The 15,443-nt window shown below is 46.6% G+C and overlaps 4 protein-coding genes across 5 annotated transcripts; 2 read left to right on the top strand and 2 right to left on the bottom strand.

Moving 5' to 3' along the window:
* Positions 1–175: 175 nt before the first annotated feature.
* Positions 176–3,491, top strand: DIO1 (iodothyronine deiodinase 1). The gene is made up of 4 exons (XM_065738659.1): positions 176–511; positions 1,571–1,714; positions 2,684–2,883; positions 3,365–3,491. The coding sequence occupies exons 1-4, from the start codon at positions 181–183 to the stop codon at positions 3,428–3,430; spliced, it is 741 nt and encodes a 246-aa protein (XP_065594731.1). The 5' UTR covers positions 176–180; the 3' UTR covers positions 3,431–3,491.
* An 836-nt stretch (positions 3,492–4,327) lies between these two features.
* On the bottom strand, positions 4,328–6,252 carry IFT25 (intraflagellar transport 25). The gene is made up of 5 exons (XM_065738688.1): positions 6,133–6,252; positions 5,857–5,963; positions 5,004–5,072; positions 4,877–4,920; positions 4,328–4,557 (listed from the first exon to the last, which is right to left on the bottom strand). Exons 1-5 carry the CDS (start codon positions 6,228–6,230, stop codon positions 4,450–4,452), a joined length of 426 nt encoding a protein of 141 aa, XP_065594760.1. The 5' UTR covers positions 6,231–6,252; the 3' UTR covers positions 4,328–4,449.
* A 103-nt stretch (positions 6,253–6,355) lies between these two features.
* LRRC42 (leucine rich repeat containing 42) lies at positions 6,356–10,594 on the top strand. Its single transcript, XM_065738612.1, has 7 exons — positions 6,356–6,810; positions 8,236–8,367; positions 9,024–9,142; positions 9,540–9,628; positions 9,709–9,822; positions 9,974–10,052; positions 10,216–10,594. The coding sequence occupies exons 1-7, from the start codon at positions 6,356–6,358 to the stop codon at positions 10,470–10,472; spliced, it is 1,245 nt and encodes a 414-aa protein (XP_065594684.1). The 3' UTR covers positions 10,473–10,594.
* Positions 10,595–12,348: 1,754 nt separating this feature from the next.
* LDLRAD1 (low density lipoprotein receptor class A domain containing 1) lies at positions 12,349–15,021 on the bottom strand. Of its 2 annotated transcripts, XM_065746127.1 has the most exons (6): positions 14,933–15,021; positions 14,493–14,547; positions 13,689–13,820; positions 13,436–13,573; positions 13,144–13,272; positions 12,349–12,574 (listed from the first exon to the last, which is right to left on the bottom strand). In XM_065746127.1, exons 1-6 carry the CDS (start codon positions 14,951–14,953, stop codon positions 12,429–12,431), a joined length of 621 nt encoding a protein of 206 aa, XP_065602199.1. In that variant the 5' UTR covers positions 14,954–15,021; the 3' UTR covers positions 12,349–12,428. The 2 variants fall into 2 exon arrangements, with proteins under 2 accessions (XP_065602199.1, XP_065602206.1); XM_065746134.1 differs by lacking the exon at positions 13,689–13,820.
* Positions 15,022–15,443: the final 422 nt, after the last annotated feature.

Below are 15,443 nucleotides of genomic sequence, written 5' to 3'. Positions count from 1 at the left end.
CGCGTGTGACCTAATTCTTACTTTTCATCCCGATTCATTAGTCGTGGTACGCAGCGCTGGTTTGAGGCCAGGCAGAAATTCAGCCAAACGCGTGGACGTTTCCCCCTCCCCCCCTCCCTCGCTACCTTTGCCCCCGCTGTCGTGCTGCAGTCGCTTTGGAGCAGCCAGACCTCTGGCACCATGTTCAGCATCAGGGTGCTCCTCCACAAACTCCTGATTCTTTTGTACGTCACTCTGTGCGTTGTTGTTGGTAAAACGATGATGGTACTGTTCCCCGACACCACAAAAAGATACATCCTAAAGCTGGGCGAAAAGAGCAGAATGAATCAGAACCCAAAGTTCAGCTACGAAAACTGGGGTCCGACTTTTTTCAGCTTCCAGTATTTGCTCTTTGTGCTGAAAGTGAAGTGGAAGAGGCTGGAGGACGAAGCCTACGAGGGACACCCTGCTCCCAACACGCCGGTGGTGGCCCTAAACGGGGACACTCAGCACATCTTCAGTTTCATGCGAGGTCAGTACACCATCCTTGTACCACTCTGGGGTTGTTATAAGGGTATAAAAGGACAAGAGGCTGACGAGGGGTTAGGGACAAGCAGTGAATGTACTGCACTTCTGCCTTCAAATGAATGCTGTTATCCCCATCTCCTGTGCCACACGCTCTCAGCTCTCTGCCTCTTGATTTCCTGAAGTAACCAGCTCATTGTCCTGGATACAATATCCCTGCGTCCCACAAGCTCATAGACATCTTGCAAAAGCTTGTCCCTACCTAGAAATACCAAAAGCCGTGATAGATTGTTTCTTTTAGGAAGATAAGACCCAGAATCAGAACCATATGCAGTGAGTCATGAACGTTGGCTGTCATTGCCTGCACATACGGGTAGTCCCAGAAGCCAGGCTAAAGCCTAGAAAGCACACGGTGTTTTTGCAGATTTAAAGGAGCTAGAAATTAAGCAGAAGAAAAATAAGCTGCTCTCTGTACTTTGTTCTCTGCCACCCACCACAATCTCTGTAGCACACAATTAATCATTAAGCTGCTGCCTCTGTCTCCATGTGAGGGATTAAATCCTTCTCCCTCTTTGCTTTTCTAATTTATATGTGTATATATAGACAGAGATATAAAATTGGGTTGCAACATAGGAATAGTGGTACACACACAGTATCTAGAGGAAAGCACCCTGGGTTTTTTTTAGCTTCTTTATGATGCAAATCTATGCTAGCAGCAGCTTGTGAAGCTAAACCCAGCCAGAAGGAACATCTTGAACACACTTGAGATAATCTAGCATGGCCATGGACTAAAAATCCTGCACTTTTTCTTAAATTGAAGCCTTGCAATCAATTGAACAGATGCTAACAAATGCAGGTACACGTGCTAATTTGTAAGCAAGTGCACAGATACTTTTGCCCTGGCCTTGTGTAGCATTAGTTTAATAAATATGTTTAATAAGTTATGTGATAAGTGACTCGGTCACACAGGAAACACTGACAGAGGCTCGATTCAGTGTGTTAATTTAGTTCTGTCCTTCCTCCCTCCATCGATGTAACCACAAACTGTCCTATGTTTTTCTTCCAGATAACCGACCTTTAATCCTCAATTTTGGAAGCTGCACCTGACCCTCATTTATGTTAAAATTTGATGAGTTCAACAAACTTATCAAAGATTTCAGCTCTATAGCAGATTTCCTTATCATCTACATCGAAGAAGCTCATGCAGTAGGTACAGTACAAGCATCACATGAGCACCTACCAAAACTTTTGATCTATACCATTCCCTTTAGGAAGAAAAGTAATTAAGCAAAGGAGGGAACTGCAAACAATCAAGAATCAAAGACAGTAACACCCAATCTAGGCACCAATTTTTGCCCTTGATTCTCCAAAGACTTTACTCACACGTCTGACTTGAGGCAGTGCTGCTGAAGTCGCCCATCTCTGTGAAGCAAAGCACAGTTAAAGCTTTGTAAAACTTCCTCCTGCTCTTAGTACAGCTCCTCTTGGAAAAAAAATAAAATGAAATGAATAGAGCATACCCATATTTATCTACACTGAGCTAAGACACTGGCAGAGATTTTTAGCCCATGGTTAAGGTGGTTTTCTGAAATGTAACGTTCTTAATGATACGTTATTTACAGTAGTTGAGAAACAGACACCCAGACATCAAAATGGTTTGCCTTTCCTAGGAACTTGTATGGAAATGTGTATTTGAATATTCCTGAAGAAGGATGTGCCCTCTGCCCAAAGTATTTATCACAGATCGGAAATTTGTTTTTATAGGCTGAAAGAGTCAAGCTGAAGGAATGGCACTATTGCTCAAACTGCAAAATGAGCAGGAAGCACTTCATGTCACAACTTACTTCAAAACACCCTTCTCTGCTGCACTAATTTTGGCAAACTATCCGGATGGGATATAGCTCCCATACCTGGTATCCTAGGCTTACATGGCAAAATTTCATCTGCAATACACTTCCTGTTTCTGAACCCAGGGTAAAGGGAAAATACTGTTCGTTCAAAGTAAAGGAGAAAAAAGATTAGGATCATTTGTTTTCAAAGCTATACCATTCTCACACTCTAAGAGGGACCTCTCATTTCATGGCAAATGTTGTCAGCAGTAAATTGCAATATATGACACAGTACATCTCTACCCTAACACCTAAGCTTCGTTGCTAAGTACCTTTCTCATTTGTTTTAGATGGATGGGCCTTTAAAAACAATGTTGTTATTAAAAAGCACAGAAGCCTGGAAGATCGAAAATGTGCAGCACAATTTCTGCAGCAAAAAAATCCCCTATGTCCAGTGGTATTAGATACAATGGAAAACCTGAGCAGTTCAAAATATGCAGCGCTGCCAGAAAGACTGTATGTACTTCAAGCAGGGAATGTGATCTACAAGGTAAAAACCATCAAAAATAACAAATACAGCTCATTGAGATCTTCAACTGTTAAAATCAGAACACCTTACATTTTATTCATCAGTCAGTATTCCACTCTGTTTCGTAGCTACTCATTCCACAGTTCATTGCAACCACGGAGAAAAAAAGGCCTTGCAGCAAAACCAGTCCGGGCCTTTACAATGTACATATTTAATGTACACCTCAGTCCTGCTCAAATATTTATCCTGTGGCTTATTAGAAAACCTAGTTACATCTAAGCTGCGAGATGCAGGCACACTCTCCAGCTCCAGGAGCCAGACACGGGCCCTGGCCCAGTTATACAGCAGGGTGTGACTTGAGCACACACCATCTCCTGCACAACGGCTGCCAAGCAAAGGAAGCCCAAACACACCCACCCACCATTCTGATTTAACCCCTGTGCACTAAAGATTTCTGCTCTGCACACTGGAGCTTCACTGTATAATTTTATTGTCTTTGCAGGGAGGAGTGGGGCCTTGGAATTACCATCCCCAGGAAATACGCACCATCCTGGAAAAACTGAAATAGAAAAAGGACTTCAGAGTAAAGACTACCTAGATATAAAAGCTCGGTGGTTACATTTTCATAGAGTTAAGAGTTAAAAAAAAATAATTTCAAAATCCTAGAAACAACCTGAAAGGGAATAACATATGTGCATCTAAAGAGCATCCGTAACGTGCTTCATCATTCACGTGTCTGGACGTCCTCAGGTCTGTCACAACCAGCTCAGCTATTGCACTGCAGCTGCTCTCTTACTGTGCACATGCAGTAAGGAACACCAGCTGAGTCCACTGAGCTGTAATGACTGGACACCCACACCCGCATTCTTAAAGAACATGGTGCAGGATAAAACTTGGGGGTGGTGACATTTGTGAGAGCCAATTTCACGCAAAACAACTGATTTCACATTATTGAGTTTCCTGTATACATGCCATTTCCCTAAACGTTCAATTTCACCTGTTTGAGAAGGCTTCTGAATAAGACAATCTCTCCTGACATTTGTTTCTGTAATATTTGTGATGACAGTCACAGCACAAAGCACAGATGGCTGTGACCTGATTTTAGAAAATATTTTTAGAAACAAAGGAGTGATTTGCAGTTATTGAAACAAAAAAATAAACAAACCTATCAGAGCAGCATGGCTCTAGCTTGTTTAATTGCTTATATTCATCCTATTAAACCGTTTAGTTTGAGGTGATGAGAAAGTTCCCAATTTAAGAACTTCTGAAGAGCTCCTTTGACAGTAAGCAGTAATGTCTCTCATTTAAGTATTTTGCACCTTTTCTACTTAACTCAGAAAGGGAAACATCTGAGCTAAACACGATTTAAATGGACCTGGTTATGTTCAAGTGTTTTTGATAATGCTCCAGGTTATAAAATCTGTTATTACAATTAATGAGAGCGCTGTGTTCCGTACCGGTGGCAAACACATACTACATCTGTATCTTCAAAAACACTTTAATACAAGGCTGTCATAATAAATATTTCCTGTGATAGAGATATCAAAATGTAATACCAAGAAGATTTGGTACAGATTTAAGCCGGACTTAGGTGTCTTCTGCTGTGCCCTCTGCGATCACCCTGTGCACCGACACAAAATGATCGAAGGCAGATTTGATGATGAATCGCAAGTGAGTGGCTTGGAAAGCAGGGAGCTGTGAAGAGGAACAAAACATTACCACGTTCTCTGTAGTAGTAACTTAACTATCAAAATGCTCGCAGGAGTTTGGCACAAAGATACGGATATCTGTTTATGATCTCAGTTGACACAGAAGTTAAGCTCTTTCAGTAGGTGCAGACAGCTTCAGAGCTTCTGCAGATGACAGCAGTGCCAAACAGTTGTCCCTCCCCACCCCTGAACACTGCAGCCCTCAGGACTGAGGGAGGGCACGCTGCCACTCTTCTGGAGAGAAGCAGGAGCAGTTTAGACAGCCAATCCCATGAAGCACTACGGTGTATCCCGTGTATACTCACTGGAAATTCTTCCATTTGAAGCTGCCCTTCTGTGTGTTGCAAATCTAGAAAACAGTTTTTCAGCAAATGATGCACAGATCAGCATCGATCCCACCGAGCTGCCCCTGCTCCAGGCTCAGAGCCTTACCTTTTTCAATGCACTCTTCGAAATCCACCGGGTCTTTAGACACACTTCTTTCAATCCTTAAGGTCCGCACTAAAACACACGTGCATTTAAAATACCAACATAAACCCTCGGGTTTACTGATGGTTACGTTTATAGCATCACATTTCATCTACAGAGCATCTTGTAATTAATTTCTGCTCGAATGGGGGGGCACAGGACTGTGAGACAACCACCACACTCATGTTTCAGGGTGGACAACCAATGGCAAGACAAGCAGCCGAGTGCTCTGACCTCAGATCAGTCCTTTTGGTCTTTCCTTTAAAACTAAGAGAGTCGACACATAGAATTATAAAAAGCAGTATTTAGAATGAATCATTAAAACAGTAAGTACTGCAGTTCTGTCTATATAAAATGGGATCAGATGTCACTGTGCTAGAGGAGATAACCGTAAGGTAAATATGAGGTGCTGTAAGAACGTGATACATAGGTGGGGCTGATTTTCCATCTTCCCTGATGCCTCTGCAGAAGAAAAATAGATGTAGAGGACAATTGTTTTGTAAAGCTGTAGCTTTATTATTCAGGGCAGGTTCAAGGATGGGGATCGGGAGATGTTTCTTCTCAGGAAGAGTGTGATGCACTGGTACAGGCTGCGAGGGAAGTGGAGGGGTCACCGTCCCTGGAGGTGCTCCAGAGCCGTGGGGATGTGGCACTGAGGGACGTGGGCAGTGGGCACAGGGGTGGGAGGTGGAGATCTGATTATTTCCTGGCCTTAATGATTCTGTGATCTATTCATTTGCTAAAATCGACTCCTCAAGAGGAAGACAGTGCTGTGAGGGCAGCAGACCGACGCACCCTAAGCAGCGTGAGCCCTTACCCAGGTAGCACTGGATCGCCATTCTGCTGATGGTCACCCGCTCGGGAAAGCCGATGATGAACTCCTGCGGGAACATCCCCGTCGTCGTCCAGAACGTGTCAGAGCGCCTGAGGGGAAAGCAGCACCGAACCACCCCGCGTGGCTCTTTTCAGCACCACCTCCCAAGAAAACTCCCCCCCCAACCCCCACCTCGAGCAACAAAACAAGAAAAGCACAGTGCGACCGGCCCCGTGGGATGTCCGCGGCGCCCCGGGAGCGGCTCCGCGCGGCCCTCACCCGTCCGCCACGTTCCGGGCCGGGTGCTCCGGGTCGCTGGAGGTGGCCACGAGGAGGACGGCCCCGGCCGCGCTCAGACAGCGCTCGGCGGTCCGCATCCCCGGCGGCCAGCGGGGAAGGCCCGGCGCTCCGGCCCCGCCTCCCGCGCCCCGCCCCGGACCTCCGCCCGCCGCTGCCCGGCAGGCAGGCGGGCCCACGCCTGGCTTCCTTTTCGCGGGGGGGAATGTCTTTCTGGCTCCGCTCGGAAAGCCGCGCGGATGCCGGGCCGATCTACGTGCGCGAACGCGGGCGGCTGCACGTGGTGAGCGGGGCTGCGGGCGGCACGGCGCGCGGTGTCCGCCTCTTCCCCGCCGGCTTTTCCGTGGAGCTGTGCCTGAACCGGGAGGACGACGGGGCGAGGCGGCAGAGGAGCGATCACTTCATCTTCACGTACACCAAGGAGGGCAACCTGCGCTACACGGCCAAGTCGCTGTTCAGCCTGGCGCTGGGCTACGTCTCTGACAACGTGGACCGCGTCGATTCGCTGCTCGGGTTCCCGGAGCAGATCGCGGAGAAGCTCTTCTCAGCCGCGGAGGCGAGGCACAAGTTCGCAGAGCCCTTCACGGGGCTGAGAGCTCTGCAGAAGTTTACCGAAGCGTACGGCGGTTTGGTGCTGGGCTCGTTGTGTCTGCGGGACAGGTAAGCGCGCTCGGTGACACATCAGCATCCCGTTGCTGGCCTGCCTCAACTCCTCTCGCTTTCTCTCCACCGCAGCTGTAGAGAATTGCGGATCCCCAGGGCCTCCAGTACACCTAATTTTAATCAGCCTCGCCTTAACGCCGCTCCTTTCCTTCATCAAGTGCCGCCTTAGGTATTTCATGGCGTGTTTTTGTAGCTGCTGTTTATAAGCACTGCGTACTTAGCCGGCTGCAAAGCTAACACACACCTTGCAGTGTGCACGCCTCGCAGATCCGTCTGGGTTTGTTCGCCGTGAGTTTCCATCCGGTTTCGTTTTCCACCTCCTGTCGTTTTCAGGGCTCAGCAGAAGTAGTTTTGTAGGTGAGGGCAGCCCTGGAAGAAAGGCAGGTTCCACCATAGTGGTGATTGTGGTTCCTATCCCCATCCTGAGCGTACGATGTTCTGACCTTGTCCATGTCCACTATTTCTTTTACTGCCAGAGCGCCTCAACAAGCTTTAAGGGACATGCCTTTAAAGCTTTGCTCCTGCTGAAGTCTTGGGCAGTGATATCTGCCTTGCATCTGTACACTTGGAAAAGGGGTGGTTTATTCAGTTGAAAATCAAAGGACAGGCACGTTCATCTGAAGTGCCAAGGGTGTTTTGAGCACAGCAGGAATGTTTGAGCAGAAGTCAATTACCTTGCTTTATCCCTTTAACGTAGTCCCTCTTTATTTTTTAGTACAGGTACGTTTTATGAGCTTCATTCAGAAATGGAATTACCTCTGGCATATTTTATCATTACAGAAAGCTCAGCTAGATAGCAAATCTTTGAAATCCAGGAAGTGAGACACTGGGACAATTTGTATGAGTCTTATTTCTAAGAGCCCACTCTTAGTAAGCCCCTGAGCTTGTGTTACCTATCAAGAACTGCTTGCATTCCAATAGCACGTTACTGCCTTCCACCTAGCTGAGTTGCATGGCAAAGGGATTTGGTGCAGTGCTTCAATATGGGCACCAGCACAAAGAAAATGCTCTTATTTGCACGGGCATAAAGGTGTTCATTCGGGGATCAAAGTAGTAAGCACCCCTAATTTCACTACTGAAAGTGTTATCCTCAGGGATTGCCTTGCCATGGGGCAGTGAGGTACATTCAGGACAGATTAGTAAATTGAGCCCTTAATAAAGGTGCTTGCAAGTTGAAGTCTGAATCCTAAATCTGGTCCTTTGCATCAAAGCAGAAGTGTGGTATTAGCTGAAGGAGAAAGCTGGGAGCTCACGTGCATTGTAGGCAGAAGGCAGTGTTCAAAAGGTACTTACAGCAGCTGGCTGATTTCTGTCAACTTCTACACAGGTGCGTGAGAAATAATCTCATTATGCTTACAGCATTTGGGAACAAAGGACCCTTGGTATGCTCCTCAACAGTGATAGGTTTTTTGTGCTTTCCAGATATCTGGTTATCTCTGAAAAGCTAGAAGAAATTAAGTCTTTCCGGGAGCTGACGTGTTTGGATCTTTCCTGTTGTAAGCTTGGAGATGAACATGAACTTTTGGAACACCTCACCAAAGAGGCTCTGTCAAGGTACTAATTGCTTGACACGTATCTAGAGATGGCATTTGCTTCTGCTATTGCTAAACAGTTCAAAGAAGCAGGCTGTGATGTTACAGGAAACTTCCACTGGCAGCAGCGTTTAAGCCTGAAGATTTGGGATGTTGATAAAACCTGGACTTGAGGTAAACAAAATACAGATTTACTGTACAGAAAGCACACGATCCAAAGGACACACTCAATCTCAAAGGTCCTACCAGTGTGGAAGATAACTTACAGCTCATGTTTAAATCAACTTCTTGTCATTTCTATTTGTCAGCTAAAAAAAATATGTACCTTAAGCTTTTGGAACAGCTTTGTACGTTTATTTCCTTCTGTAAGGGAGAACTTTTATCAGCCAGATTTTTAACCAGATGGAGCAAGCACGAGGCTGAATATTTAATTAATTGACAGTTTAGAATAGAAATTTTGCAATGCTGTTGAAAGTAAAGATTAGAAAGTGGAAGATGTGGGAAATCAGAAGGCAGAAAACCTACTAATTAAGGATATTACATTCGTGTAAAAACATCGGTGCATTCTGAGACAATATTTGGTTTTGAAATGCTCTGAAGAATGTTCTGATGTTGTGGTTTTCCCTGTAAATGTCTAAGTCATGTGACTATAAACTCTACTTGTATTCCTCCTCTCAGTGTAAAACAGCTTCTCCTGAAGGACAACGCTCTGTCAGACGCAGGCCTTCGCAGAATGACGGCACCGGTACGAGTACTGAAAAAGGGACTTCAGAATCTCCTGGTGTTAGACTTGTCCTGTAAGTGCTCTGGGGCATAATAACAGTAGCAAAATGTGTCCTATCCGGTGAAGAATTCCTGTCTAATATTGATGGAGTACACATAATCGAGCAGTTCCCACAGGCCAAGTTCCCAGCCCGCAGTTTCAACACCGGCGTTCCACAGGGCAGAGGTCACAGCTCCAGGTCTCAGCCACCTGCCACTTAACGTGAATACCTCTGATCATTTAAAAGTAGTGCTGTAAAACTTGTATTTTGATTATTAGAGGGAAAGTAGCAGGTTTGACTGCTAACATTCCAAACATTAAGCATACAACAAGAAAAAAAAAAGGCAGAAAATACTCAGGTATCAGCTTATGGAACAAACAGCTTCTTCGTGTCCTGACCGTAACTCTCCACATTTTGCAACTTGGTTCAGGTAACCCTAAAATCACAGACGTGGGAATTGGATACCTTCTTTGTTTCAAGACTTTGAACTGTTTGGACATTTCTGGGACAGGCCTCAAGGTAAGAGAGCTTCTGAGTTAACTGGACAAGTGCAGTCAAATGCTCTGCCCCTCTGACTGCTTTATTTCCTTATTCACCAGGATGTTAATGCTGTCGTTAAGCGGATCCAAACGCAGATAGGCTTAGTTCAATCAAAAGTGCCTCTGAAAGAATTTGATCATAGTAACTGCAAAACAGAGGGATGGGCAGAGCAGGTATGGAGCTTTAAATCTACCTTACACTCTAGAAATCTTCCTCGTTTAATACCTGTGGGGTATTAAATCACGGAACAGGATGTAATAAGGGATAGAGTTGTTCTTGCTGATATTTCTGTAAACATTACCACTCCTTCAAATCTTATTTCAGACAGTTCTGCAGTGGGAGCAGGCAGCTGTGGAGGCCATCAAGCCACGAGAAGACACAAGGTCTGCAGCTCAGCGCTTCTGTACGTAACTGCATGGAGACCACCTCATTTAATTGTTGCCTGTGAGCAGCCTGTACTCCAGCTTAGCCAAACAATCTGCAACACAAGTGTGTACTGTGTGTATTTTACAGCATAATCTTAATTTTCCCCAAATCTAAACTTTTATTCCCCCCCCCTTCTGCAGATGGCAAGACACGCAGAATAGAGGAAGTGGTCAAATGCAAGTTGGTGGAAGCAGAAACAAAAGCATCTGGAAACTTACAGTTTTACAAGGAAAATGTTCAAAATTACCATTTGCCTTTGAAAAAGGAGGATGCAGGCAGCCATGAATTGAAGAACAGTAAAAAGAGAGCTCTGCCAGAACAAGAGAGAGAAAGGACTTCTAAACAGAAGCATCTGTGCCTCACTGCAGAGGACTGGGATTTGCTGAATACCTACTGAGTCAGAAAGAAGTGGGCCTTTTGTTTGTTGTTTTCTTGCTGATGACAGAGTTTAGATGCACTGAAAGGCAGTAACAAAGGAGAGCGGTATTGTTTTCTGGTTGCTGTGATATGCTTGTGGGTTAACCTCAGAGAAGAGGATGGTGATTCTACTGTATATTGTCAATACATCATTTTTTCAAATAAAGTTTTTAGTGTTATCTTTAATTCTTCTGACACAGATGCTCACAAAAAACACCGGTCCTGTTCTTCTCCCCTGTTGTCACCTTAGGGACTGATCAGAGCAAACCTAGCTGAAATGAAGGTGCACTGTGTGTGTCAAGTTGCAGTGGGCCTTTAATAGGGCTGGTGGTACAGAAGGCTCAGCCTGTAAGAGTGAGGCTGTCCTTGGCAGCTCTGACAAAGGGAGGAAGCAAACAGGATAAGCACAAGCCCCAAGGGAGGGAGCAAAGCAGAGACAGTAACCCCTGGGTTATGTAGTTACTGCTGAACTCCAAACAGAAGTCCCCATCTCTCCTTTTAATCCAAGAAATGATTGTTGAAGTGGGTTATGGTAGCAATTAAACTCTACAGCTGTAACGTAACACACTTCGTCTTTTTCCCAGAAACTCAAAACTATTTATAGCATCCACTGAAGACATCAGCCCTCTTCTGAGGCAAATAATGGCACAGTGACTTAGCAAAACAGCTCCTTGACAGGCTGTGATGCTCGGGCCCAGCGCTCCTCCTGCAGCTGCACTTTGGTTCATCAGTCGGCACGGATTGCTCTAAGGCACAGATCCACCACCGAGGAGGGGAGCTGCTGCACCAACTGACACACACAGACTGGGGAGTCCAGCAGCTGCCACGTGGGCCAGCCTGACAGAGTCCTCCTCCCACCCACAGCTACTACAAGAAGCCAGGATTTACCAACCCCAAATCAGCTTCATTGCAGTGCTAGACGCCAGTGATTTTTCTAGCAAAAAAATGTGCATCTCAGTCTCACGTTTTGACAGAGTGGTAGCCCGAATGTGAGAAACGTTACCCTATACTCTCACTCCCTGAGCTGCTGCAGTAGTGCTGTACAAACACAAAGAAAGCACGCCGCCCATACTACCTTTGAAAGGCCAAGCTATCAAACATAGCTCTAAGCATCTCCATAGAACCTGTTGGGTTGTGCTGAGTTTTGCTGTTTCATTCCAGGTAAAGCATGAGTCAGAACGCAGTGCAGCTATTTTTAAAGGATCGTTCAGACCTATGGCTGTATCCCAGCTACAAATCAGAACAAACATTCACACTTATACAAGTCACGGAGAGATGCCGAGTTACAGATCACAGGACAAAGGAAAAAAAATGAATGAACTGGGATTTATTTTTGAAGATCTATGACCTGACATGGCTGCAGGAAGAACAGTGCCTGGTGGGTTTTTTGGGCCTGGAACAATCTGGGATTGATGTTTTAGACACAGATGAAGTTTTCAAAGGAATGGAGAAAGACTACAATTTTCTTACATTTCAATAGCATGTCTGTACCTCCATCTCGTGGGTGCTGTGAAGGCAGCTGGCTGGGCCTGCAGCAAACTGAGCAGATCCTATGTCATCCCATGGCCTGGCAGCAGCTCTTGGTTTTCCTCTGCTTGCTCCTCCAAGGTGGACTTTGTTTTCCCCCTTTTTCACTTTCTAACTGCACTACAGCACATCCCAGTCCAACAGCTGCTCATGAAGCACCAAGCTGCCACTCTACACCCTCACAGCCCTGAGAGATGCACGTGCTCAGGAGAACCCAGGGAGGTGTCCCACAGCTGGTGCCTGGCCTGCAGCACCAGGATGCCAGCAGAGCAGCACCCATCTCTGCTGCAGGCCTGCTGCAGCTCCTCAGCTGGGCCTGCTCATGCCAGAGCTTCCGGGTGGTGGCACAGCAGGAAGTGACAGTGCAGGAAGCACCTTGCCATGTCTAACACTTCTTGTTGCCCAGACCTCATGGCCTGCAGAGGTACTCGTCGGACCAGCTCACACAGTGCTGTACCCTGTCCTGGCACAGAGCCCTGGGCACACAGGAGCAGTACTCGTAATGCACGGGGCTGCAGGTCCACCACGATGGGCCACAGGGAGGGCAGGCAGCCACTGCAAGGACAAGAAACCAGGAACAAAAATGCTGCTGCACTTACAGGCACCTCCTTGGTCCCTCTTTGTCCCCCTTGGTCTTAGGGACAACCCTATCTCCTGACCAAAGACCAGTTTTGAATAATCTGTAGGCAGCAGCAGCCTACAGACCTCCATCAAGATGAAACTGCTTGGTGCTCAGCAAATCAGAGATGGAATGATTTAGGGGGCTGGGAGCAAAGAATCATAGAATAATTAAAAAATTGGAAAAGACGTTGAAGATCATCAAGTCACGTCAACCTGACATACCAAGTCCCAGTACTACACTATGTGCCTCAGGCATCACTACTACAAAATCATAGTGCCATTTAGGTAGGAAAAGCCTTTCAAAGGACAGAGTCTCTCCCCTCTCAACTCCCTCCAGCCTTCAGCAACAGATAAGAAGGAGCCCATGCTTCCTCTCAGGTATTTTGTGTTTCAGAGGACACCAGCCTCCAGACTTCCCCAGCAGCATGAGTGAGCACCAACCCCATAAAGCCTCTTCCACCTACCAGCAGGTCTTTCACTAACTGTAGCCCAAAGGAACTTACAGCTCCCCATCTCATCAGAGCAGTCTCCGCAGTCGTTCATCCCATTACACCTCTGGTCAGCATAGACCCAGTACTCAGGGTTGCTGCAGTGGAAAACCAGGTATTCTGGGAGGCTGCGAGGCAGGTCACCTGCAAGGGCAGAAGCCACACTAAGCTCCTGCAGGTAAAGATGCACCTGCTGGAAAAGGGACAGGAAGCAGCAAAGTGTTTCATGGACGGCCCTGTAGGTGAGATGGGTCTTTGGAGCTCAGTAGGAAGAGCAGTGTGGGAGGATGGTAACAGAACAGCTCACCGCAGAGTTTCTCCTGCTCATCCTCTCCATTTCTGCAGTTGGCAGTTCTGTCACAGACCTGGCTGGCTTGGATGCAGGTCAGCCTGTCATCGCACAAGAAGCCTGTCCAGTTATGGGAAGCTACACAGAAGCGGTCCACTGAAAGGAAAGCAAGAAACACTGTCCTCTGACATTGCTCACAGATGGTGTGGGCAACGTCCCCCACAGCACCAGTCCTCCCTCACCACAGTAATAACGACCCTTGGGGACCAACCCAGTGCACGTGGCTGCAGTCCCAATGCAATTGCCAGGCCCACGATGGCCACTACAGCAGCCAGGAAGAGCAGCACGATGCAGGCCTGTCTCGGTGGGCAGCACAGGTGGGCACAGCGTGGCCGGCAGCAGCCTGTTGGGAGGCAAGGGGGGGGTAACGAGCTCTGATCAAAAAGCCAGGATTTCTTAGCCGTGCCTCATCTGCTTAATTGCTATGTTGCAGAGACATAGGACACACTGTTTGCTCAACTGCAAGGGGATTCAAGGAAGCAGTAACTATCCCTACATCAAGCACGAGCAGGAATCAAAGCCAGAACACTACACAGTTAAGTGATGAACTGCAGCCTGTCTGTGTCCAGAGGACAATACCTTGACAAGGAGGCAGAACGGCTGCAAACAGGCAAGAGTATAAAGTAGCAGCAGTGAGGAAATGCTGTCACAAGCCAATCTTTGGCCCTTTACTGACTGCACGCGATTTCACTCGCTTCTTTTGAAAGTGGACAAAATCTGCAGAAGCTATTAAAATGTATAGAAAACCTATAGAAATATCATTATGAGCCTCTGTTGTAAAAGGAAAGAACACATATCATGGTGCTACACTCCAGAAGTCTGCCACTCCCAGGCCAGCAAGAAGCATCGTAAGTCTATTAATGTTTAGTCTGGATGTTTCACTATAGAGGAATGGAAAAAAAAATATCAGTGTCAACAGATCATAAATACTTCCTGAATGTTACATTACTGAGATAGGCTCCACTGATTTAGAATTCAATAATAAAAATGTTAAGCTCAGCATTTTATTTGTTACCTTGTTCTTCAGAGAAGGACTTGGCCGAATCAAAAGTAGCTACATCACCATTTCTCTAGAAGTGAAAGAATAAAACACAGTTTCCAGAAGTAGTACGTAGCAAATAGTGTTTGTTTCTCTAGTTCTTGGTCTCACCCAGGAAGGACTACACGGATAAGTACTGATATACATATGCTACATACAAACAAAGTTGCCTCAGTGGAAACACAGCCCGCATTTGGTTCACACAGCAATCTGATTGCCTTTCAGATCTCAGTTACCCATTTGCACAACAAACACTATGGCAAATCCAGCACTTGATAGCAATAATGTTGTACTGATGGCCTTTCATATCAGATCAGGTGAAGTAGAGAGCACTGGAAAACTCAGAGGCCACCGATAGACAGGTCACACAAACAATGTTATCAAGAACACATGCACCTTCATGAGGAGGACCGTACCTGGGGGTGAGTTCTGTTCATTCCTCCAGGAGCTACAGCCTTCAGAGAACTCAGAGGACCACAGGAAGCTTTCTGCACCCTAAAACGCAGCCATGTTACCAACATATACCGTCTCTGACAACGTAGTAAAAGTAAGCAACGTTACCAGGATACAAAAAGCAACAGAGGGAGGGAAGCAAGGAGCATGGTGGTGCCCAGGCACGTGGACAGGAGGGGACAGGGCAGACATGCTGAGCCCCTTCTCTGGTTGGAAGCAGGGCTTTGTTTGCTTCTCCCTCCTCCCAGCTCCACCTTGGCTTCATGACAGGGTATGAGGCAAACGGAAGCTTTCCATGTTGACAACCCCATTGCTGCTCCTGACGTGTGGAAGATGAATGCTCACCCCCAGCTGACGCAGCCTGCATTCACCTTGGTGCCAGCCAGGTACTGAGGAAACAGGGTCAGATCACCCTCATACCCTTTCTCCAACTCCTTCTCAAACCAGGGCTAACCCACTGGCATCAGAGCAGCA

This window comes from Cyrtonyx montezumae, unplaced genomic scaffold (genome assembly GCF_038088225.1).
Source record: "Cyrtonyx montezumae isolate F1298 unplaced genomic scaffold, pur_monq_1.0 scaffold_1, whole genome shotgun sequence".
NCBI classification, from domain to species: Eukaryota; Metazoa; Chordata; class Aves; order Galliformes; family Odontophoridae; genus Cyrtonyx; species Cyrtonyx montezumae.
The sequence above is the reverse complement of the archived record's forward strand: the minus strand, read 5'-3'. Positions and strand labels throughout refer to the sequence as shown.

Bases quoted from the DNA above. Each gene is read 5' to 3' on its own strand.
- LDLRAD1 (XM_065746127.1), bottom strand. From the start codon at position 14,953: ATGAACAGAACTCACCCCCAG. The intron at 13,821-14,492 runs GTAACAAATAAA...GCCTCCCAACAG, and splicing joins GTCCTTCTCTGAAGAACAAG to GCTGCTGCCGGCCACGCTGT. The intron at 13,273-13,435 runs GTGAGCTGTTCT...CTGCCCTTGCAG, and splicing joins TGAGCAGGAGAAACTCTGCG to GTGACCTGCCTCGCAGCCTC.
- LRRC42 (XM_065738612.1), top strand. From the start codon at position 6,356: ATGTCTTTCTGGCTCCGCTCGGAAAGCCGCGCGGATGCCGGGCCGATC. The intron at 6,811-8,235 runs GTAAGCGCGCTC...TGTGCTTTCCAG, and splicing joins TCGTTGTGTCTGCGGGACAG to ATATCTGGTTATCTCTGAAA. The intron at 9,629-9,708 runs GTAAGAGAGCTT...CTTATTCACCAG, and splicing joins TTTCTGGGACAGGCCTCAAG to GATGTTAATGCTGTCGTTAA.
- IFT25 (XM_065738688.1), bottom strand. From the start codon at position 6,230: ATGCGGACCGCCGAGCGCTGTCTGAGCGCGGCCGGGGCCGTCCTCCTC. The intron at 4,921-5,003 runs GTAAGGCTCTGA...ACTGTTTTCTAG, and splicing joins CGAAGAGTGCATTGAAAAAG to ATTTGCAACACACAGAAGGG. The intron at 4,558-4,876 runs GTGAGTATACAC...TCCTCTTCACAG, and splicing joins TTCAAATGGAAGAATTTCCA to CTCCCTGCTTTCCAAGCCAC.